Genomic DNA, 24497 nt, shown 5'->3' with positions numbered 1-24497 from the left:
ATTTTTTTGAAGGAAAGGAAAAGGTTGCTCCACAAGAATCACTGTTTTATCAAATTGTTTTAAAACAAAGGCTATGCAGAGGAGTCACCAATCCTGGGAGCTTGATAGATATACAGGTCTTATGAGTGGGAAAAACACAACAAAATTCAGTGGACAAGGAACACATTGTTGAATGATCGTGCAGTTAAAGAAGACATGCATCCACAAACAGCCAAAGCTGTGAAATTTGTGCTTAAATGGAATTCCGAAAATGAACTATTATTGTCTTCTCTGTAGAAAAGAGATGAATCATTGTATACAAGCTCACTTCTTGTTCATGTATTTTGTGTCTTTATCCTATGGGCCATGGGCAAGGAGACCTGGTATACTGTCCGTGTCCTTTTTCATACTATAAATGACTGGCTTCGTTTTATGGTAACAGCAGCACATCTTCCTTCACAGTAAATTATGCACATGATACTATGATGCAGTGTGATGAAATGGTGGGCACAGGGTAGTAATCCCCCAGTAAGTGGACATATGTTGCAGATCTGCAATGGGTGGACAGTGGGATGCTTTTGTTCATGGACCACTTGAGCAACGTTGCTGGACTGGCACACAAAGACTAACCAGCAATGATGTGCATGTACATGTTTCCTGTCCTTATCATAGTATAAAATTCACTAAGCCTATGAGATGCTTTCGACCTTTGGAATTTCAAGGCCAAGAAACACTGAGAGCTTTGTGTCTTCTCGCAAGTTTGATGAAAATAAGATATATACTTCAGCCCATGGTTTTGAAAAGAGACACACAAATTTTTGAAGAAGTCCAGGATAGATCTTAAATGTCAGTTCCTTTTATAAGTCTGACTATGGCAGCTATTGTGTTATGTTGTAGGGACATATGGTGGCTAAGGTTATGGAGGTCAGGTTAACATATGGTCATGTGTTCTAACCATGGGAGGACACGTCTTCCCATTGATACACTTAGGGGAGTCTTGGGTTTGAGACACCTAAGAAACCCTACATCTTTATAAGTGAGCCATTACTCACTTGGCTCACTCTTGGGAGTGGGGCCTTCCAAGAGTACCCAGATAGGTTGAGAGCCCGTCCAGGCCTGTGTCTCCAAACAACATCTGTGCGCAATGGAGTTGCATGGTATTCTTACCTTGGATGGACTATGGTCGGATGTTGCTTGACCTCAAGGTCGGGGGTGATCCTGAGGGATCTATGATTGGGTGGTGACGCACTTTCCTACACCATATTGTGTCCCTATGTTTGTCTTTATTGATGATTGATTGTGCTTGCAGGTTAGCATGGGTTAGTGGTGACTATGCTGTAAGGGATGTCTCATTTGGTATTAGAGTCATCTCTACCAATTCATGTGTGTGATTGTGTGCCAGACGCAGGTGTTGAGAATTTGGGTGCTTGAATTTGATTTGTTTTTCGTTGAGATCTGGCAGTAGGGGCTGTTTGCAAAGTGTTTTCTTTGGATTGTGTCAGCTTCCTGCAATAGATTAGAGATTGCAAAGTTCTGAAAGGAAAGTAAAGTATGTAGCCTGCATGCCACACCTGTTTCCCACAGCCCCCTAGCCAGCCATGCAGCCCATGCATGCACCTGATTTTCTCTTTTTATTTCACACTTGAGCTCACCGACCAGCATCTCGTCCAGCCCATTTGCAGCACCCAATTCTCCACCAAATCGCCCTCTCTTGGTTGGAATTGAATGCTCTATCAACCCTCTCTACTCCTAGCTGATCTCTTACAGCTATAGCTTGCCAATTTCTTTGCGAAGGGAGAAGTGCTGATGCCTGAGGAAGCTTTTACAGGCACTAAACTGGACGTTTGACATTTTAAGACTTTGGATGCATTTGCTATGTACATATTCGGGATGAGAAACGGAAGAAGATAGATTCCAAGGCAGAAAAATGAATATTTGCAGGGTATGCATCGGAATCTAAAGGTTACAAGTTCAACAATCCAATCCCAAGGGAGTTGAGTTGGTACAAACGAGCAAATACTTTTTTTGATCCACAGGATGATATGGCTGAAAAATCAGGCTCATGGACTGCCACATGCTGGCACCTCATCTGCCGCTAATGGCAGTGGGGTTACATATGTTACAAACACAAGCCCTTGGTTAGGTAGATTGTGGACTAATGTGTGACAAATGGGTATGGTGAGAAATGCCCGAAGTATGGCTGATCTCACTGTTGTAAATCAGTGTCAAATCAGTGATTTTGGTGGAACAGTGTCAGCTCCAACGAGTCCACAGTCACATGGAGGTGGAAGCACAAATGTTCAGCTGCATATGGATGTTTATTGTACGCAAATGTGAACATCTACTACTGCTGTTTTCGAGCAGCAAATGGGGTTAGATGCAAGTGCAGAAAGCACACAGCAAAGTGTCATGCCAATCAGATCGACTTGGGTGAAATAGCCAGTGAATAGACTCACATAAGATGGATTTGTAGCAATATGTCATACAGATATGAAAAAGAGCCGGAAAGGTGCAAGGATGTCGTTGAGAATCCTCAATGGGTAGATGCTATGAATGATGAGATGATGCATGAGAAAACAAGAAACATGGTCTCTTGTTGACTTACCTCTAGGTAAGCATCCCATAGGCTGCAAATGGGTCTACAAGGTGAAACATGATGCTGATGGCAATGTGAGCAGGTACAAGGCCTGCTTGGTTGCTAAGGGGTATGCTCAAGAGTATGGCATTGATCATTGATTAGAGACCTTGAATCTAGTGGCCATGATGGTAACAATTTGGATGGAGCTACAACTGATGGCTGGAAAACGCATCAGATGGATGTCAAGAATCGTTCTTAAATGGAGAGCTAATGGAGGAGGTCTATATGCAAAAACCACCTAGCTATGGCAATGAGACATACCCGCATAGAGTATGTAGATTGCGGAAGGCAATATATGGGCTAAAGCAAGCATCGCGAGCATGGCATAGCCTGATTACTTAGTATTTGCAGCAATTAGGTTGTTATGTATCTTCGGCAGATTCATCTCTGTGTGATAAGGTGCTCATCATTTTGGATGTTCATGACTTGATAGTTATTGGTAGTAAATGAGCAGCTGATTGCTCAAATGAAAGCACAATTGCAGGCTGGACCTTTAAGAGCTCTGTTTTCCTTGGCACTATGCCTTTGGATCCGAATGTGAAGATGACAGCAAATATGGATGATGAGATTGAGGATACTCAGCTGTATAGGCAAATGGTGGGGTCTCTTATCTATCTCACTATTACTATACCGGTTTTGAGTTATGCAATTTGGAGTAGTCAGCCAATTTATGCATACACCCAGGAAGCTACACTTGGATGACGCCAGACGAATTATGAGATATGTGAAGCATACACTTGATTATGGATTGCACTATGGAGCTGATATGGAGCCTGAGATTTATGCATACACGGATGCCAATTGGGCAGGTAGTGTGGATGATAGGAGGTCCACATCAGGATATGTATTCAGTTTTGTAGGGGATGGTCTTCAAAGAAGTAGCCGATTGTTGCATTGTCTTCTACAGAGGCTGAATACAGAGTAGTAACAGTTGGGGCAGTCTGGTTATGCAATCTGCGAGCATTGGCTATGATGTGGTGGATCTGGGGTCTCTTTATTGTGAAATATCAGCAGCATCACACTCACTAATAATCGAGTCTTTCATGCTTGTAAGAAGCACAAAGAGGCCCACTACCATTTCATTTGAGAGAAGATCCTCAGTGGAGAGGTAGACTTGCAGCATGTGTCTACCAAGTAGCAGATTGCAGACATATTCATGAAGGCGTTCTACAAGAAGTTTGACTACTTTTGCCATATTTTGGGAGTACATTGCTTGAGTACTGCAAGCGCAAGCACTCATCCCTCCTCGTGACTTGAGCATGAGGGGGAGTGTTGACACACGTCGTGCTCATCATTGATAGGTGGAGCACATTGGTGACCAATAAGTGGGACACACATTTTATCCTATCCTGCATTCTAGATGTAGTTGTGTTGTTATTCTTAGTGCTCACTTGTATATGGCACTCTTAGTCTATATTGTATTTGAGATGCTCACTAGAAGAACAAGAAGGCTTCCTCCATCTCCCTCTCTTGGTGTGTCTATGCTAGATGATCCATGCCACTTTTGTAACAAATACCAGGCCACAATCAATGTGTGCATCTATCTCGTGGCGTGCATTGTGACTTTACAGTAGCTTCACATGCTCATGTCTGTTGCGCCTTATTGTGCAGGGTCCAAAGAGACCCTAGATGGTTCAAGAGAATCATAACCCTAATGGTCTTGATTAATTCATATTTTCAACCTATGGTAGTGTATAGCTGGAGTTTTACTTGCAAATCCTGAAACTGCACCTAGAAGTGTTTTTGCTCAAGGCTTATACTTTACCTTAAAATCTGCCCATGTGGTAGGGTTTAGGATCCACATCACGGCATCACGTATATGCTTTCCCTAGCAAGTATAACTGAATCTCGGTAACCTGCTTGTCTTCTGGGGGCTCATGTATGTCAAAGTACACCTAAGGCTTGAAGCCATGAGATGAGATGGGCCTGTGGCACAGAGTTCCAAAGCTCCACAAAGCGGCAATAAACTCTTTCCAGTGTCTAGCCTCCTCGAGGGTGAAGATGCAATCCAAAGCAAACCAGTTCTGTTGAAGCCTGCCTAACCATCTGCACACATGCTTGTAAGCTTGGCATACTCATTGATATGTATCTCAAGTGCTTACCATCACAATTGACCGACCATGATCATCCGATAGTTGCTTGCATCCATGGGATCCCATGCTTTGTGAATTGGAATGACGGTGTTAGTAGTGCAGGAACTGGGAAAGCCTTTGGAGAAGGTCTCGTTGACAAGCTTGGCCAGGATCAGAGCAAGCATCTCCCAATCATGGGTCAGAAGTGTATGGGCTCGTTGGGGACATTATAAAGTGTATCGGCATAGGTCTTCCAAAGACTAGGTCCTGGATTTACTGTTGTACAGTCTGCTTAGGAGTCCCTAACTATGGCACACACTTCATCCTTTGATTTTCTTAGGGAGTAAGCATGGTAGAGCTGGATCTTGGTGGAGAACTCCTGGTTCCCACCCTCCTAGTCCATGATGTATAGAGTTGGAGAAGATCCAACTGTATGATATGGTTGTTCTCTTCTCGCGGGATTTGGAGGGACGTGGCATTCAAGCTGTACTGAAAGGGGGGAAGGCGGTCACCTTGACTATCAAACCATTTGGATATGCGTGCGTATGAGGTTGTGCTAACCCCACTCTCGGCTAGTCGTCTGGATCATGAAGGTTGGACCGGCGAAGACTGCTCCTAGATAGGTGCATGACTGTACGATCTCAACCGGCTCCCCTCGGTAAGTGAAGCTATGTCGATGAAGTACCGCCCGTGAGGTGTTGAAGAACATAACCTTGCTTTTGCCATAGGTTGACCGTCAGGTCTCTCTCTTTGCAAAACACCTCTAGAATCTCTAGGTGTCTCTGTATCAATGTGGAGCCCAAAGAGTGTTGGTCAGAGGGGGCATCCTTGCTTCACTCCGATCGTGCTCTCAATGCAATCCGATAGGCCTCCAGGGGGGCCATACTCTCCCTTTGACTGATTGATATAGGCTCATCACCCGTAGAAAATGTCCCCTAGGATCTGCATCTCTTGGAGTCTCCTAATCATGTGAACTCATGGGATTGTGTCAGAGGTCTTCCCAAAGTCTCCAAAGCATGCGTAGACTTATGAGGATTTGATCTCGCCTCCTCGATGGACGGCACATAGGGTGAAGATTTGGTCAAGAGTGGAATGCTACCTCCGGAAATTAGCATGTCCCAAAGCTCGTCTATGTAAGAGTTGATCTCTCTCTAGTACTGATCCATAGATCTTGGCCAGTGTGTGGCTAGAGAGAGAGAGAGAGAGAGAGAGAGAGAGAGAGAGAGAGAGAGAGAGAGAGAGAGAAAGAAAGAGAGAAAGTTTATTAAAGTCTTCGGAGGACCGATGGGTCTATGAGACTGAAAAACCAGATACAATGAGCTGTGGTAGTGGAGCTACTAAACGAGCATCCATACCAATGCAGAATGCAAAAAAAAGCAAAATGGCAGTACTAAGTCCTAAGTACAACATAGTCATATCCCGACTATATATATATCCATCTCAGCATCATCATCGGCATCACCATAATCACCATCATCATCATCATCATCATCATCGTCAGCAACAGGACATCGGGATGTATGAGGCTGTGGAAGTGGAGGCATGAGGTCAGCAATAGAACGCTGTCGCCCTCTCAAGGGTGCAGTCCTAGTACGTCTCCTGGTCGTAGCTCTGCGTCCAACCAAGGCCACTGTGACCCCCGTCGGTCGGGCTCCGACTCTAAACAAGGAGGGGATGTCCCCAAGTGTGATCTGTGAGTCAACCCTTTGTTTGAGCTGTCGGGTCACAGGCTCCGGGTCACGGTCATGTCGGGGTCTCGCCTCGAGGGAGTCTATGTGATCTGGCTGAAAGAACTCCGTCATAGAGCTCTGAGAGGTATCAGTCGAAGGAGAAGGCTGCTCCTGTCTCCGTGCTCAGAGTATCCTATCGCGGTGTCTGAGCATCTCATGAATGAAACCAGCCAAGCATCGCTGGTCTGGGTAGGAGAGGACATGTGCCAACATCCCATAACAATCTCTGAAGAGGCAGTAGAAACGCCCTCAGATCTCATAGTCAACAGGACACCTGAAGATAAAGTGCTCCTCTGTCTCAACCTCCTGCATGTCACACACTGTGCATATGTGCCTCTCCCTAGGTAACCGCTCTGCTCGGCCGCTCTCGATACAAAGTCTGTGTGAAGAGACCCGGAACTGCCCAAGGGAGATCCTCAGTGAGTGGGGTAGGTGAATCTGCGTGTATCCTGGTGGATCAATGAAACCCTCCACTGTGATATGTAGGAAGTGATCTTTGTAGAAGCTCATCTTCACTGGAAGATCACTCTCAGGCGGGCCCAACCAAGTCCGGAATGTGTGTAGCTGTAGTAGATCCTCACGGATAACCTGGTTGACCTCGTGTGATAGGAGGGGAGAGAAAGGAGCGTCCATGCTGTACTGGAAAGGAGGTAGTCTATCCATGTGGAGCCCTAGTCCTGCAAACCATCTCTCTGTGCATGCATACCAACACCTCTAATCTCCCCCTGCTGCAAGTGCCATAGAAGAGGACAGTGCTAGCCATGGTAGCCTACTACGCCCGGATGCGTAATCCCCATACTCCCTGACTCGGTACAGATATGTAATGACCTGAAATGTAGCATCTAGCTATAATGGAGGTGACCCAAACTCTGCCCGAATGAGCTGGTGAGGGACAGATGGCTTACCACGGATCATCCGTGATAACATGAGAACCTGTAGCCGCTCCACCCTAGCCCACTCTATATCCGACAAATCTGGCCCCCAGCATGGGCTGCCATACGTCCCTGCAGGGCGGACCAAGGAGTCAAAAAGCAACCCTTTGGTCCGTGGATCCTGAAAATGAAGCGGAAGCACTGTCTCTCTAGTCTAGCCAATGAAGCATATCCTCTGCTCAGGCGCGCCTGCATTGCGGGTCTCATGGTGAAGGTGGGTCCAAAAAAGATGACCCCCAGATAAGTGTATGATGAAACCACCTCAACATGGGACTCATCAAATGTGAAATGCTCATTGCGCATGAAGACTCGAGATGTATTGAAGATCATAACCTTGGTTTTACCCAAGTTGACCTTCAAATCATTAGACTCACAAAAGGACTGTAGTGCGTCAAGGTGTCTCTGGAGCCCCTCTGCTGAGGAAGACAAGAGAGCCACGTCATCTGCATAAAGTAATATCCGGATCAGCGTGCCTGCGAGAGAGCAGCCTACCCCACCCTGTGCCTGCATCATTGTCTTGAGCTCGTCGATGTAGAGGCCAAACAAGGTAGGTGATAATGGGCATCCTTGTTTGACCCCGATAGTGCTCATGATCTCGTCTGTTGATCCAGATCCTGTTCGGACTCTGCTTGAAACTCGCTCATAAAGTGCCATGAGAGAGAGATTAACGTCCGCGGGAGGCCTCGCGGGCCTATGGGGACAAAAGTGCGGAAATCAATGTAAACTCATACAAGCCACTGTGGGCTAGAGCGAAGGGCTCACTATGGCCCTCGCTGAGTACTAGAAAAACCCACAAACTGAAATACTAATGCAGTACAACATATCAAGTCAGAATAGCCAAGTAGTGTGCAACAAGAGTGAGGCATGAGGGCGTCAGGCACTCATAGCTAATGCTCCAAGAATGTGATCCGGCTCCATGTATCCAGGCTCCGGGATAGCTCTTTGATGTGACGCAAAGAGCTCACGTATCTGCATCTGTCGAGCTGTCTGACGCTGTGGTGGAGGGTGTGGTCTCCTCGATCTCTGGATCCGATGGGCTATGTCAACTGTGATGCCACGTCTCTGTCAGTCGCCTTTGAGGAGAACTGAGATAGGTTGAACCTCAATTGTGCATGCTCTGGTCTCCTATCGTATGTGAGATCCTCGTGTCCCTCGTCTAGTAGTGGTGTCATGCCGGCTCCCTCTACTGATCCATCTCTCTCTCATGTCAGCTAGCTGCTGCTCCTCCACCCTCGAGTGCCTGGAGCTCACTCAAATGCGTAGAAGTCATTGACTTGTCTCTACTTCAATGTCCTGTGGCGTGGTGGTGGTCACATCCTGCTGCTCTTTGATCTGCCGCAGTAGTGTCTCCTTGTGTTGCCGCATCTCCATCAAGTAGAGTCCAACACAGACCTGGTCCTGGAAGTGGATCAGTCGTGAGAGTGGTCCGAAACTGTGTCCCTCCTGAAAGAGGCAATGGTAGCGCCCTCGGATCTCATAGTAAGCTGGGCACACTTAGAGAAAGTGCTCCTCGGTCTCGACCTGACCCATCATGCATAACCTACAAGTCGGCTGATCTCTGTGTATGCCTGCAGCTCTCCCTGCCTCAATCCTCAGCTGATGGGAGGAGACTCGCATCTGTCCAATGGCAATCCTTAGTGCGTGTGAGACTGCTCTATCCTCAAGATACTGGGGTTTGATAATGAGACCATCCTCTGATACTCTCGGGAAATGGTCATAGTAGAGCTGGGTCTTGGTGGGGAACTCCTGGTCCCCCCCCAAGTCCGAAATGTGTGAAGCTGGAGGAGGTCTAGCCATATGATGCGGTTAATCTCATCTCGTGGAATCAGCTCAGGAGGTGCATCCATGCTATACTGAAAAGGGGGGAGCCTGTCCATCTGAATGCCTCGGCTGGCAAACCATGTAGAGACACGTGCATACCATGCTGTATCAAATCCACTCTCTGCAAGTCGAATAGAGGACTCTAATGCCAGTCTCGGTAGTCTCTCACGAGGCAGGTCCCAGACTCTATGGAGGAATGTCACTGTCTGAAAGGTGGCATCGACCTGGAGGGGTCATATCAAACTCTGTCTGTACTATCTGATGAGGGAATGAGGGCTTATTGCGAATCATCCTAGATCCCATCATTACCTGTAGCCGCTCAAATCTCCTCCACTCTGCTGCTGAAAGGTCACACCCCCAGAAAGGTGTTGCATACATGGCGGTTGGCCTCACTAGAGTGTCAAAAAGCCAGCACTTCGTCTGTGGGTCGTGGAAGTGCATTTGAAAACATTGTCGCTCTAGTCGGGCCAAAGCACCGTGTCCTCGTGTGAGTCGTGCTCGAGCTGCATGGATCATCGTGAAAATTGGCCTTGTGAAAACTGCACCCAAGTATGTGTAGGACTGCACAATCTCTACTGGCTGACCACGGTATGTGAAGCTATGTCGATGGAGCACTGGGTATGAGGTGTTGAAGATCATGACCTTGGTCTTCCCAAGGTTAACTGTCAGGTCTCTCTTTGTGGAGAACACCTCGAGAGCCTCCAGATTTTTTTGTAACCCCTCTGCTGAAGACGACAAAAGGACTATGTCATCCGCATATAATAGTATCGGTACCAACAAATCCACCAGCGGTGATCCCTCGCCTCCCAGGCGGTCTATGAAGGATGTGATCTCATCAATGTAAAGCGCGAAGAGAGTCGGTGAGAGGGGGCACCCCTGCTTCACCCCAATCGTGCTCTCCACCCAGTTTGATAGGCCTCCTTGGGCACGAACTCGTCCCCTTACGGACTCATATAGGCTCATCACTCCCCAAATGAGAGAGAGAGAGAGAGAGAGAGAGAGAGAGAGAGAGAGAGAGAGAGGACTCTGGCTAAAGGCCAAGAATGCCTATGAGATCAAAGAAACTGAAATCAGCATGAGACTACTTCCCCATGAGGAGAACTAGAGCTGTCTTTCACACCTCCAAGAAATGGCTGATAAACTGAAACTATGCACGCAAAGCTCCTATCAGGTCCTGTCCTATCATGTGTCGGTGCTGCTGAAGAGGATAGAAGGACTATGTCATCTGCATACAACAATATATCATCAAATCAGGTGGCAGCGATCCCTCACCTCCTAGGCGGTCAATGAAAGTCACGATCTCATTAATATAGAGCCCAAATAGTGTTGGTGATGGGGTATCCTTGCTTCACTCCTATTGTACTCTCGACCCCGTCTAATAGGCCTCCAGGGCCATGTACTCTTCCTCTGACTGACTCATACATACTCATCACCCCCCAAATCATGACTTCTGGGATTTGCATCTCCTAAAGTCGTGTACTCTTCCTTCGACTGCAGACTCATCACCCCCCAAATCATGGCTCCTGGGATCTGCATCTCCTAAAGTCGCCTAATCATGCGAGATCGTGCGACTGTGTGAAGGCGTTCCAAAAGTCTAAAAAGCAAGCATAGACTTTCTGGGATCTTGATCTTGCCTCTTGGAGAGAGAGAGAGAGAGAGAGAGAGAGAGAGAGAGAGAGAGAGAGAGAGAGAAAGAAAGAAAGAAAGTGTATTATTGTCCACTAAAGGCCAAAATGGGCCCATGGGACATCAAGAACTCTGCATACAAGATAGCACAAAATCAACGTGCCACAAAGAAGAGGCATCGTCGAATATCATCTAAGTGCTATGCAATACAATGCAAGTGAAAGTACATAATGTCAAATCTGAGCCTAAATACAAAGTAAACTAGATGCAAGGAAACCGCCCCTGGGTGCAAAATGGGGGGATGAGTACAATATGCCAATGCAAAGATACAAGTCCAGGTGTCACGGAGTCTGAGAACCAAAATAATACTGGAAATCCTGTCCATCGACTCTGCCTCCTGCTATGAGAGTACAAATCTGAGCAAAGGTGAGGTGAGCGGCTGGTGGGGCGAGATCTCCATGAGTAAGTCTCCTCCGAAAAGCTGCCATCATCCTGGATCGTCTGGAGATGAAGCGGCGAGTACGTCCCCCATGTAACAAGATCCTGCGGCGTCTACAAACCATCTCATATGTTCATCCACAGGGTGGAGGCATGTGTCCTGTGTGAGCTCTGACCTCCTCGTGCTCCTCCTGGTCTCTGTCCTCTGGTATAGTGTGTGCCTGAGCTCTATCAGGCTGGGCTCTATCACGCTCCGGTCTGTGCTGATGGTCTCTGAGGTAGTCTCGTCGAAGCATAGTGGCCTCCCTGACATAAAGAGCTAGGCAATGCTGATCCTCGTAGTCCATCACTCGTGAGAGAGGTCCAAAGCCATCCGTGAAGAGACAGTGGAATCTACCTCTGAGCTCATAATATAGCGGGCATCTACAAATGAAGTGCTCCTCTGACTCCACCTCTCCCATGGTGCAACAAGGGCAGATCCTGGTCTCTCAGCCTGGTCGCCGTCCATCCTCCATGCGTCGCATCCTACCAGCCTCTATCTCGAGCTGATGCGAAGAGACTCTAAGCTGGCCAAGGGCAATCCTCAGTGAGTGGGACATGTGGATACCTGTATAGCCTGGTGGAATGACAAATCCATCCTCTGAGATCCGAAGGAAGTGGTCACGATATGTGGCCATCTTCGTCGGAAGCTGCGTGGGATAAATCCAAGTGCGATACGTATGAAGCTGCAGCAAGTCTGCTCTCGTGACCTGGCTAAGCTCGTGGCGAGTCAACTCGAGATGAGGGGCATCTATGCTGTATCGGAAGGGAGGCAGTCTATCCATGTCTAGTCCAAGAGATGTAAGCCACCTAGTGAGTCTGAAGTACCAGCAGTATCGGGCCCCAGATCGTGCCAACTCCATAGAAGATGCAAGTGCTAACCATGGCAATCGAGCTCTGCCTGCTGCTGAGTCTCCAAACTCCCTAACCCTGTGCAAATACATGACCGACTGAAACACTGCATCCAATGCAAGGGGAGTAGCTCCAAACTCTGCTAGCATGATCTCGTGCGGAACTGTAGCCTTGGCCCTAATGAGCCGAGAGAACATGATGATCTGTAACCTCTCTACTCGTCTCCAATCTGCAGCGCCGAGGTCTCCTGCCCAGAAAGGAGCTGCATACATCACAACTGGTCTCACCAATGTATCAAAAAGCAAGGATTTCGTATCGGGATGCTGAAAGTGGGACTGAAAACACTGACGCTCAAGATGAGCCAACGAAGCATACCCTTTACTAATCCTATCTCGTGCTGCATATGTCATGGTGAAAACCGGTCCCCTAAAAACTGCCCCCAAATAAGTGTACTCTCTAACAAGCTCAATGGGCTGTCCGTCATAAGTGAAGCAAAACTCATCCGTGCTGTAAATACGATCAGAGGTGTTGAAAACCATAACCTTGGTCTTGCCAAGGTTTACGGTCAACCCCCTGGGCAAAACCTGTGGAGTGCCTCAATATGTGCCTGGAGGCCCTGAGCAGTAGAGGAAATGAGAACCACATCGTCCGCATACAGGAGGATAGGAATGGAGGATCCTGAGAGAGTAGAGCCCACACCGCCTGTCATCTGTACAAACATCTCTAGCTCATCAATATATAATCCAAAGAGAGTAGGAGAGAGCGGGCAACCCTGCTTCACCCCAATCGTGCTGCATACCTCCTCTGAGAGCCCCTCACGTGTCCGAACCCGACCAGTGACCCTCTCATACAAAGCCATGATAGCCCATTGTATCTCTCCACTGAAGCCCATCTGGCGAATCCTCTGAAACAATCTGAATCGCGGAACTGTGTCAAATGCCTTCCTGAAGTCCACGAAGCAACAATAAAGCCGTTGCCTTCGTGACTTTGCCTCCTCTACCAGTGCCCTGAGTGTGAGGATGTGGTCAAGTGTCGAATGATCCCTGCGAAATCCAGCCTGCCCTTTGGCTCTGAGTCCTGTCGTCTCGGCATGGTCATTTATACGGCTTTCCAAAACTGATGCATAGATCTTGGCCATAACGTGGCCAATCATGATGGTCCTGTAATTCGACAGCTCCATAGGGTCCCCCGACTTGTGGATAGGTACTATGGTATTGCCTAACCAGGACTGTGGTAGGCTTGTACAAACAGACTCATTGAAGAGACGGGAAAGAACAAAATCTAAGGCATCAATCCCATGGATTACATACTCCGCTTGCAATCCATCATGATCCTTAGCTCTCCCGTTCTTCAATCGGTGGACTGCTGCACGGACACTCTCTGGTGTGAAGAGACTAGATGAAGCTGGCCTAGGGGAATGGGATAAATCAATGGCTGGCTGATCTGGAACATCGTATAGAGCTGAAGTGTATGCAGACCAGACACGTGGATCTGTGAGGGGGCTCTGAGACTTCGAGTGGAGGAATTTTCTCCAGAATTCCGTGGAGTCACAGCTGAAAAGCAAGCTTCTCAGCTCCTCCTCATTCCGGGCTAGAAATTGGCGTTTCTTGCGCCTAACCAACCACTTGTAGTCTCTCTTGGTTTCGGCAAGGAGGGGAGACTTCTCCTTGGTCTCAAGGTGAAGTTTCCAGCGGAGTTCCTTACACTCCTCGTCATTCCAACCGTTGCAAGGAACAAGACCAACCGGTGGGGGACTAGACGAATGACATGTGGCAGGGAACGACATGTGAGCGGCAGAAACGAGTGAAGTATGTACAAGTTCCCACCGGTCCTGCGTGGATGGTAGAGCATCTAATAGATGAGGACGGAGTAGGCGGCTGAGGTTCTGGCTATATACATCATCGAACTGGTGGTCGAAATGAACCTCGTAATAGGGTTGGCGGTCATGATAACGAGGGGGGGTGGGTCATGGGAGACATGAGTCAAAGTAAAGTGGATGAGTGCATGGTCGGCAGAGGGCATAAAGGGGCTAACAGTAAGGCTATGGATGGAAGGGACTAGAGTCGGGGGACCTATGATGTAGTCGATCACGCTAGTACCACGCCCAGAAGCAGAAGAGAATGTAGGCATGGAAGACTGTGGCCACCTGGACAAGCCGTTATAAATGACCATACTGTGCGAGGTGAGGAGCTCCAGTAACTGACGTCCCTGATCTGTGGGCTGTACTGTGCAGTGATGAAGTCCGACAGAGGCTATCATCGTGAAATGCTGGGAGTATGACCGGATCCTCCATGAAGTCATAAGTGAGGGCTTGTCTGTCTGAGGTCCTCGCGTTGAAGTCTCCTAAAAGGATGACTTCTCCGCGATGTGAAAAATCTGCAATGTCCGCTGAGAGATCCTCAAATATGGACTGGCTTGGTCCAGTGGAAGAATAGATCGACTGCGCCGGGGGGAAGTAGCAAACTGCAATAAAAAGATCTCGCTGAGGGGCTCTGCGGCGGATGCGTACCCACAAGAATCGGGCATGTGAGTCCGCTCTCTCCACTGTGATGATCCGATCGAGATGCTCTCTGTACAAAATGGCCACTCCTCCAGATCCTCTCACTCCAAATGTTCGAGTGTGCTGCCTGAAGGCAGATCTCCATGTATACCCTGTCACTCGTGGCAAAGGTCTCTCTGGACTCTCGTGTGTCTCCGTGAAAAAGATGATCTCTCTCCCAAAAAATGCCCCCCGTAGGCTGTGCTGTAAAAGAACCATTGCAGTTCCATATAGCGATGCGTAGACTATCTGACGGGTGGTGTGTCCCATGGGCCCTGTCCCGTCAAGCGGTCGCAGCAGGAGGTGGAGGTGGGGCTATATCTGCTGGTCTGCCATCTCTAAGCACTGTGGGAGCACGCCTCAAGGTGCCTGTGATGAGTCTGCCATCCCTGATCACTGCCCACTTGCCCTGAGCTCGGGCTGCATCTCTTTGAGGCATGAGCGCCTTGCGCTCCTCAACCTGTATCTGAGTCAGATCCTCGTCCATGGAAATCTGTGGGTGGTCTCTGAGTGTCCCTCTCCTCCTGAGGGCAGCTAGACGTGCCTGGGCATCTCTGAATCTGATAATGAGGGGCTGCTCTCTAGTACGATCCCTCCCGACTCTATATGATCCTACTATGCCATGATCCTGTACTCCCAGTGTCTGAGAGACAAAGGTCACAGCCTGTGTCATCGTGGACTCTGTCGTCGAGGGCAAGATACCACGAATGCGAATGTTGAGGGCCTTTGTGGCCCTCTGCTGTGACTCGGCCAATGTAGCTGATACAGTCGATCTCTGAGGCTGTGATGGCTGACGGCGGACGACATCCACCCACTCTGTGGCTCTCTGGACCTCTGTCTGAAGGGAGGTCAAACGCTCCTCAACCGCTGCTACTGCTGTAGTGGGAGATGTGTCTATGTGCTGAACGCGAGTCTCGATCTGCTGCACTCGCTCTGTGTGTCCATGAATCTCTCCAGCAAGAGTCCTATGAGTCGCCTGTAAGACCTGAAGATCTGTCCTAATAGACAAGATCTCCTGTGTCACTCGATCAGCAAGAGATGCAACCTGAGCTGTAAGTAGAGCAATGGTCTCGTCCTTCCTGTGAAGCATCTGAAGGGCAGCTCGGAGGTGGGTCTCAAAGTGCTGAAGCTCTGGTAGGATGTGGCGGCAAGGACAAACAGTGCAAGGCATGGAAGGAGAAAGAAAGGGAGAAAGGGGGGAAACCGGTAAGGTGGGTAGCGGGGATGAAGGAGAAGGCTGGAAAGGGGGAGAGAAAGCGGGTACCGGGGATGGAGAGGAGGGGATGGGTAAAGTCTGTAGAGAGGATGAGGAGGAGGGAGCCTCTGGCAAAGTAGGTAAAATAGGCAACAAAGGGGGGGAAGAGGTGATAGAGGGCTGTGAGAGGGGGAGCAAAAAGGGTGGAGAAGGGGTAGGAGAAGAAGGAACCTGAGAGGGGAGGGGTGAAAAAAACTGCGGGTACAAAATAGCTATGGGCGGAAGATGAGATAATGGAGCTGAAACCGGTGTACTTGCGACCGGGAGTGCGGAAAGTGCGGGCACTGCGCTGGGCGGAAGATGAGATAGTGGAGCTGAAACCTGTGTACCTGCGACTGGGAGTGCGGCAAGTGCGGGCACTGCGCTGTCCTTTGAAGAAGATGCAAGTCCTCTTCTACTATAGTACAGCATATCGGTCGTGGCGGCCATTGATGTTGCTGCTGTTGCTGCTTCTGTAACATGCTCAACGGTGTCGGCCATGTTTAATTACGGGAAACCGGCAACATTGAAAAGCGGGAGATGGCGAGCGCTGCCAATGCGCGATGAGAGAGAGAGAGAGAGAGAGAGAGAGAGAGAGAGAGAGAGAGAGACAGAGAGGAGAGATTTTAAAATTAAAAAGAAAAGTTGGGGTTTTTTAAATTTATATTAACCAAAAAAAAAAAAAAAAAGGGGGGGTGTTGGGGCTGCGGAAAGAAAACAAAAAAAAAAGAAAAAAAAAAGGGGGGGGGTTGGGGCTGCAAGTGCGAGGGGGGGTGAGCGGGGGGGTGAGCGAGTGGTGAGCGGGGGGGCTGAGTGGAGGGGTGAGCAAGTGAGAGAGATTTAGTGACATCTATGGAAGGCTAAAAAACCCTTTGAGACCAAAAGCCTGAAAATCATCATGAGAATATTTTCAGAAGAGGCAATGGTATGGCCCTCTGATCTTGTAGTAGGGAAGGCATCCGAAGAGTCAATGGTCTTGTATCTCAACCCCCTGCCAGTTCCGTGCCAAGCATATCCTCTAGTCTAGTGGGAGAGTCTTCCATTGTGTCTCGATTTGTAGTCCATGGCAGAAGACCTTAGGTGGCCTAGGGTCATCTTTGTTATGTGTGTAAAGAAACCGCTCTCCATTTAGGGAAAGGGATGATCTTTGTGGGATTCATGCTTCGTAGCAAAGCATTGCAGGCTTGATTAAAGATTAAGAGGTTTGTATGTGAAGTTATCTGATTCAATCGGTTCCTTTGCTTCCTTAGTAGACACATGATCATTGCATTGCGGTTGTTCCTGAAAGGGAGGTAATGTGTCCATTTGTAGACTCATCCTCCCGAACCATCTTGTGATTCATTCATATTAATTACCAATAACCCTTGTTCCTCTCTTGTGTGAGCTGGGAGGGGAAGCATTCCACTAGTGATGGAAGTCTTTCACTCTCCAACCACTGGACTCCACCTACGGATCTTCCACTCTACAAATGCAACTTTCTATTTCAGCTCCATTTTTTTCTTCAACAAGACATATCACGTGCATCCAGTAACCAGTTGTCAACAAGTTATTCTAGTAATTGGCTGACTCGTCCAATAATGTACACACATACTTTGGCTAGTACTTGACTTCAGTATGTTCTTACCTTTGGCAGCAGAATGCAGCATGTGTCTAACCCTTTTCTCCTTTTATGCATACCTCATGTCTATTATATCCCCTTGTTGATCCTTTACTCCGTTGCCTTCCACCTTCAACCATGGAATTTAACCCTCGTCACTATATTAATATATTATAAAAGGCACTTTCAATAGATATTGTCATTGAGATTTTTTAATTGAGCAACTCAATTCACTATGATCTATGATTTACCGTTCTGTTTTTTGTGAAAGGAGAGAATTTGGTGGAGCTTGATCACAAAAATACAGTCAAATCGAAAATTTGCGAAGCAATAGAATCCAGGCAGGAAGGTGTGGCATTGCACCACATCCCTTCTCTGTTCAATTTAAAGAGTGTTACAGTCTCAGACTGCAATGAAGTACTGAGGATGTGTTGGACAACAGGGAATGCCAAGGTATTACTCGCGATTAGAGGAGCATAATGCACTTTTGTCATGCATAGAAGAACTCAACTTTGATTGTTGTTCTGGCTGGAATTGTGAAGACGGAAGTTTTAGATATAAGTTGCATTTGTCTTTGTTCTTGTATGTGTATGCTGTGCTGAGGGAAACTGATGGGAGTAGATCAGATGATTTTAGCTCAATTTTATTGAAATCTGGTTAATTGTGTTCTTTAAATTCTGTCATCTGTAGTATGTGACTCATCATTTTTGGCATCTGAATTTATAAATCAGCACTATATATGTTTTACCATGTTGTGATCTGAAGGAATGAAAGAGGACACACCAAAGTGCATGCATTGATGAAAACAAGTAGCTTCCCTCGGTATAGCACATTATAAAATTTGATGATTTCAAATAGCTTTGAGATCACCTTGGAGATGCAGAGATCATTTTGGAGGATGCTGTAGCAACCCCTCAGCAGTAGAGAAGTCTCTCTCTTCTTTTGGCTTTCTTTTCATGGAGGCATTGCAGTAAAATAATGGAGTATATTTGGGGCCGATCCTTCTTGTCCACGGTGCTTAGCAGCGGGCAAGTGTATTGGTCACTGCCTCTGGGAGTGCAGATAGGCCAAGATCATTTGGATTGGGATAGCAGAACTTATGGGCAGATTTTCCTCCTCCACTTTGTTCGTAACTAGGGGTTCAGTGGCCTGGCTTTCAGTAACAGGGCCTCAGGTATTTTTCTGAGAGTCAGGACTCGCCTTGGGCTATCACGGTTCAACACCATTGTGTACAGTTCTATTGCCTTCATGCCATCCCTGTTTCTTAGTATAGACCTGCACATGCATCCATGGACACTTGTTGGTCGATTTTAGCAAACATCACTGCCCAGTACATATGGAGATCTAGATCTACAAATGCTATTGATGGCACCCAGGTCCACCCAGCTCATACCATCGCTCATATATGGACAGATATTGTATGCACCTTGATGGCTAGTTAGTTGAGGATGCAGGGATGTTCTAGGTCTGATTCAGCCGGGAGAATGAGTTTTCTTAGGGAGTGGAGGCTGTGCTAAGACCATCATAGGTACGATTTTCAGCCACAATTCTGTTTCTTCTCAGGTTTTTCATTAGCTTAGACTTTTTGAGTGGTATATTACCATTGCTTTTCATGCTTTGCATGATGTATCTTTGCCTTGAGTTTCTTCTTTGGGCTGTTTCTTTGATAGTTAATAGAAGCCTATTTGAATGAAAAAAATCAAAACAAAATAAAGCTGGCTTATGTTGCTCATGAGGCCACTTACAGCACTTTATGCTGCTTTATTTGCAAGCGCATGTCAAACTGAAATGGTGACACCCTTATGTTTCCCTAAACTGTGAAGAAGTATCAAACTTTTAATTAGAGCTCATTTATTACATTTTAAGGTTGCGCTGGCTTTTAGGGCTCATTTATTTCATTTTAAGGTTATGCTGGATTTTACAGCTCATTTATTACATTGTAAAGTGCTGCTGGCTTTGAGGGCTTATTTATTACATTCTTAGGTCCCAAGGGAAACCAACAAGTGATGAAGTCCACTGAATTTGTGCAGATAAATAAATATGTCCTTTGTCGTGGACTTTTCCTATTGTGTTTGAGCTAGTCTCTGATGTTGTTTGTGCACATGGTCTTAAGAGTGGATTGTGTGGATTGTGAGTAAATCTTCAGTGCTCTTTTCTCGGATGCTTTAAGGTGTGGTTCTAGTTGGACTACATTGTCTTAGCTATCGGGTGTTGCAGTTGATTCTTTTAAAATTTATGAGCAATCAATTTTTGTGAGGGTTGTGAAGATCAATCCAAGCTAAGCCTTTCTTAGCCACTCCTTGTGTGAGAGGATTTGCAGTCACACCTTCAATTTTGTTGGAGATATCATAGCCAAAGAGTGTGTTGATGTGATGTGTTGGTGTGTAGTACTAGGAGATCTAGTACTAGTAATTGTGTGAGTCATGTGTGAGTGCCACGTGTCACGATGGGACTTATCCCATATGCACTCAGTGCAAGTGGGTGAGTGAGTAGGCTATATAAGGCTTGTACTTCACTTATCTCGTCATACTTGATGAATGAACGAAAGCCTTCATTATGTCTTCATTTGAGCATCACTTGCTCACATCATGTTTCTAACAAATTTGTTGGGTATTGGAGGTAGGTAGCATGATGATCGATTCTTTTCCTTCGGCATAGGTTTTGGTGACATGCTCTTGGTGTGTGCTAATTTGTAGAGTGTCTTTTGCAATTTTGAGTACCATTCTCTAGTCTTGTGTCTTCAAGGCTTGGTGGTTCCTCATCATAGACATCCTTGTTGGAAATGAAGTGAAAGAATGCGAGAGAAGGGGGCTGAAGCAAGCGGAATGAAATTGCAGCAATACAAATGAATTACAAAGCTAGGGTAGCCATAGAGACAAAACCCTAGAATGAACCCTAACTGGGGTCATAAGTTGTGTGGTGACTAACTCACTTACAAACTCAACCTCTAACTGAGGCTAGGGATAAAAAACCTTAATAAAGGGAAAAAGACCCCTAGCCCCTTATTACATAACATTGGCCACTGCCTTAGGAAATATAAATATATCTTACACGTTAGCACTGATATTGGTGCCTACATCAGCATGTACGGAAGTGATGGAGGCTGTTTTGCGCTTGGAACAGGCTAGGAAACTATGCGGAATCAGAAGGGCCTCATTGTGCCTTGCTTGGGGCAATTTTGGGCGAAAGATGGGCCCCTATCATGGGCTGGAACAGCCTGGGCCAGTGGCTAGATGCCATGTTGTCAAGTGGGCCAGCAAAGGGCCTCAAATTGAGGACATGCGGGTCAGTTGGACAGACTATTGGGTCGGCTAGTAGGGGGCCGCTGGGTCGGCCAGTTTGAGGGACTTTTAACCTTATAGAAAGGAGGCATTTGGGCCTCACTTGGTATCCATTAGTGCAGCGTTTGGCTAGTAGGGGGCTGCTGGGTCGGAGGGACATTTAACCTTATAGAAAGGAGGCATTCGGGCCTCACTTGGTATCCATTAGTGCAGCACCTCAGGGAGTAAAAAGGAGCAGCAGAGCAACACCATGAGGGCCTACATCCAAGAGGTGAATTTGGGGTTGAGGAGCTATAGACTTAGTTCAGCAAGGGGTTGTACCCTAGGCTTTCTTCCAGGGAAGTATGGTACAGGGATCAGGGATGGAGTGTCTACAAAAGCTCAGAGAGGAGCACGCGGGTTCAAGGATCTAGAGGTGCCAAGGTGATAGTAGGAGAACTTTTGGTAAGATCAGAGGACCACGGTTTGGTGGGACTCTGGATCTCTCTTTTGTATTGTGTTTTGTTGTGCACGAAAATATGCATTTTTGGATTCTATCTCTCTTTGTTCACAGTCTATTTTCTGTCTCTCATGGCTGTGAAGTAGACATAAGGAAATAAATTTTAGATTCTGTAGTTAAACTCTTCGCATGTAATTCCGGGACGCTCTTAAGTCTTCCGCTGCGGGATACCCTCCGTATAGGTTCATTTCTAACATAGTATACCTTGCCGTAAATTGATGTTTAATACCTTTCTAAGGAAAAAAATATTGCAATGCCTTGGATAAATATTCCCCGCGTCGATCTGAATGGAGGGTCTGCAACAAATTGATTTTCAGCCAAGGCCACAAATCGTTTGATGACATTGCAAAGTTCAAACTTTTGCTTTAGAGCAAAGACCCAAGTAAAAACATGTGAAGTCATATGTGAATGCAACATAATGAAGATGACCTCCAAGAGACAAAGTGCGCATGGGTGACGGGTCCACAAGATGGAAGAGCTGTAATTTTCATGTAGCCCGGACTGCACCATCCTTGGGGAAGGGAAACAATGCATTTTACCCAAAATACAGGCCTCACATATTTTGTTTGGAGGAGTCTCCAAACAAGGCAATGCATCAACCATATTAAACTTTTGCAATAACATAAGGCTGCAATAATTTACATGCCCAAACTTGGCATGCCATAACTTTGCATCCAGCATGGCAGAGGTAGAAGTCACAAAGGTTGTATCCTCATTTCTCATAGGCATCAAGCTGAAATAACCCATGACATAATGTATCGGTGAAAACCAAGGCCTACTCTTTCTCTCATTGTCACGAATCATACATCTGTCATCCTCAAAGATAACCTGGGAACCTCTTCGAGAGAAAGATGTGATAGAAAGTAAATTCTTCTTAATCTCAGGGAAATATGAACCATCCACGGCTGTGAGTCAAAGTTCTCCAAACCCTTTAATTGGATAAGAAGAATTGTTGGCACAAGAATCTGACTTGCCAACCGGTGCATTGGATAACTTATCAAAGAAATGGCGGGAAGCACCACTATCAAAGTACCATGTCTGAGCCGTCTCATTCACACTGAAATACATGACTCCTAAGAAACATCATAGCTGCAAGTAAAGAAGGCCCAATCATGCTCAACCAAATGAGTAGAAGTACCATCGGGACCTGCATGATGAGCTGAGCTTGAAATTTCTATATCAAACTCTTTCGTCTTCACTTTTGCAAGCCGGTTGGGGCATTCACTGATGTGATGACCAGGCTTTTTGTAATAATGGCCCTTGCCTTTCTTGAAAGGCTTTGAGGCATCATTTATTCTTTCCCACCTACATGTGCATGTGCAGAACCACTGCTAGAGGCAATACTTGGCTGAACTTTCTTTTTGCCCTTATCCTTTGTTGAAAAGCATGCTCTCAATTATAAGAATGTGAAGCCATATTCTTTTGCGTCGCTCCTCCTGCAGCAAGAGTGCTACCAAACAAAATATGGGTTTTCCTTGCACAATACTGCTTTAAACCGGTTCAAAACAGCAAGGAGATATCTCTAGAAGCCCGCCCCAAAGTAGTCCTGAGAGTGATGGAAAAGCTTTTAAACAGCAAAACTGGTTCAAAACAGCAAGGAGATATCTCTAGAAGCCCGCCCCAAAGTAGTCCTGAGAGTGATGGAAAAGCTTTTAAACAGCAAAACAGTCCTGGAAAACACCTCGAAAAGCGTGTCCACCCCTCAAGAAATAGGCGGTCAGGCTAGGAATGAGTGCTGTGTTAAAAAACCAGCAACAATCCCAATAAAAAAATAGATACAGCTGGCCGTTTTATAAAAAATGGGTCCAAAATGAGGTTGCGCAGCCCAGAAGATGCTGTCAAAGTGCTCAAAAAGAGGCGCCCAGCCTTGGACTTGTAGTAGGAGGTGGTGGCTGGTCCAAACCAAGTCGAAATGAGCAAAAAACCCTCCAAAAACTGGTCGCCCAAGTCCAAAACAGCAGTAGAACTTCTCCAGAAGTGGTGACCAAGCAAGAGAGCATGTAGGAGGTGGCTGCCAACAAAAACGAGCTGTATTGGCCAAGTTCTTTTTTCATGGATCGGGGGTGGCATGAGGAGTGGTATGGGAGTGAGGAGGAACCTGCTCTGATACCAAAGTTGGAAATGGAAGTGAAAAACATGAGAGAATGGAGCTGAAGCAAGCTGGAATGAAATTGCAGCGACACAAATGAACTACAAAGCTAGGGTTTTCATAGAGACCAAACCCTAGAATGAACCCTAACTGGGGTCATAAGTTGTGTGGTGACTAGCTCACCCACAATTTCAACCTCTAACTGAGGTTGGGGGTAGAAAAACTTAATAAAGGGAAATAGTGCCCCTAGCACCTTATATAGTGTAATAACATTGGTCGCTACCTTAGGAATTATAAATATTTCTAACAATCCTTTTACAGATCTGAGTCATGAATGCATACTTGACATCATTTTTGGTGGCTATTTGTGATATGAGCTTCCAATGACTGATCTGATGGAGCTCATCTTGGAGCTCATCTCAGCTATGGGAGCAAAAGTCTTTTTGTTTTGACGTTCTTGATGTGTACTCTAACTAAAACACTCACTCAGATTTACCTTCAAGAACTCAAACCAACTGATGGAACACAAACATGGACCAAAAATGTGACTCTGTTACTCAAGAAAAGGAAATAGAGGGAAGATGCCCTCAATACAAGCTAGAAGTCTACAATGGGCAGCAAGCTAGCTGAACAGAGAGGATTGTATACATCAAATGACTCATCTCTGTAGTAGGATCTTTACTTCTTTTTTGAACCCTTCTGCTGAAGTGCGGGATCACTGATATAGGCTCTCCAAGGTGGGCAAGAACCCCTTCATAGGCTGTCACCATTTGTCTCTCCAACCCCTACAAGCTAGCAATAAAGGTTTGCTGAATACGTGAAGATCAAGGCCCCATCTGTGAGATTCCTCCAGTGAGGCTGTAAACAATAATCTCCATTTCATTTGAAGGAAGTGGTCAGATTTGATGGTAGGTTTCTAACGTGGTTTGCTGAATTTCTGAAGATCTAGGTCGCATTTGTGAGATCCCTTCGGTGAGGATGTGGAGTAAATAATCTGAAAGAAGTGGTCGGATCTGATGGTAGGTAGCCCCCAATTAGGGTAGGTTTGTGGAACCTCCTATAATCAAGGGGCTAACTCCCAAAAGGGGGAAGTTGGCATTGTCAATTAGTTGAGCTCAATTGGGGGAATTC

The 24497-nt window shown here is 46.6% G+C and overlaps 1 protein-coding gene across 5 annotated transcripts in view; it reads left to right on the top strand.

Moving 5' to 3' along the window:
* The window catches only part of LOC147892651 (Tetratricopeptide repeat (TPR)-like superfamily protein), a 173031-nt gene that overhangs the window by 11766 nt on the left and 136768 nt on the right, over positions 1-24497 (top strand). For all 5 annotated transcript variants that reach the window (XM_087387653.1, XM_087387650.1, XM_087387651.1 and 2 more), the window contains one exon: positions 17769-17950. In XM_087387653.1, coding sequence (XP_087243779.1) covers positions 17769-17950 — 182 coding nt within the window. The remainder of the gene's footprint in view (positions 1-17768; positions 17951-24497) is intronic.

The sequence above is a fragment of the Dipteris shenzhenensis genome, chromosome 16 (genome assembly GCF_047967505.1).
Source record: "Dipteris shenzhenensis isolate YYH24624 ecotype China chromosome 16, Dip_SZ_1.0, whole genome shotgun sequence".
Taxonomy (NCBI): domain Eukaryota; kingdom Viridiplantae; phylum Streptophyta; class Polypodiopsida; order Gleicheniales; family Dipteridaceae; genus Dipteris; species Dipteris shenzhenensis.
The sequence above is the reverse complement of the archived record's forward strand: the minus strand, read 5'-3'. Positions and strand labels throughout refer to the sequence as shown.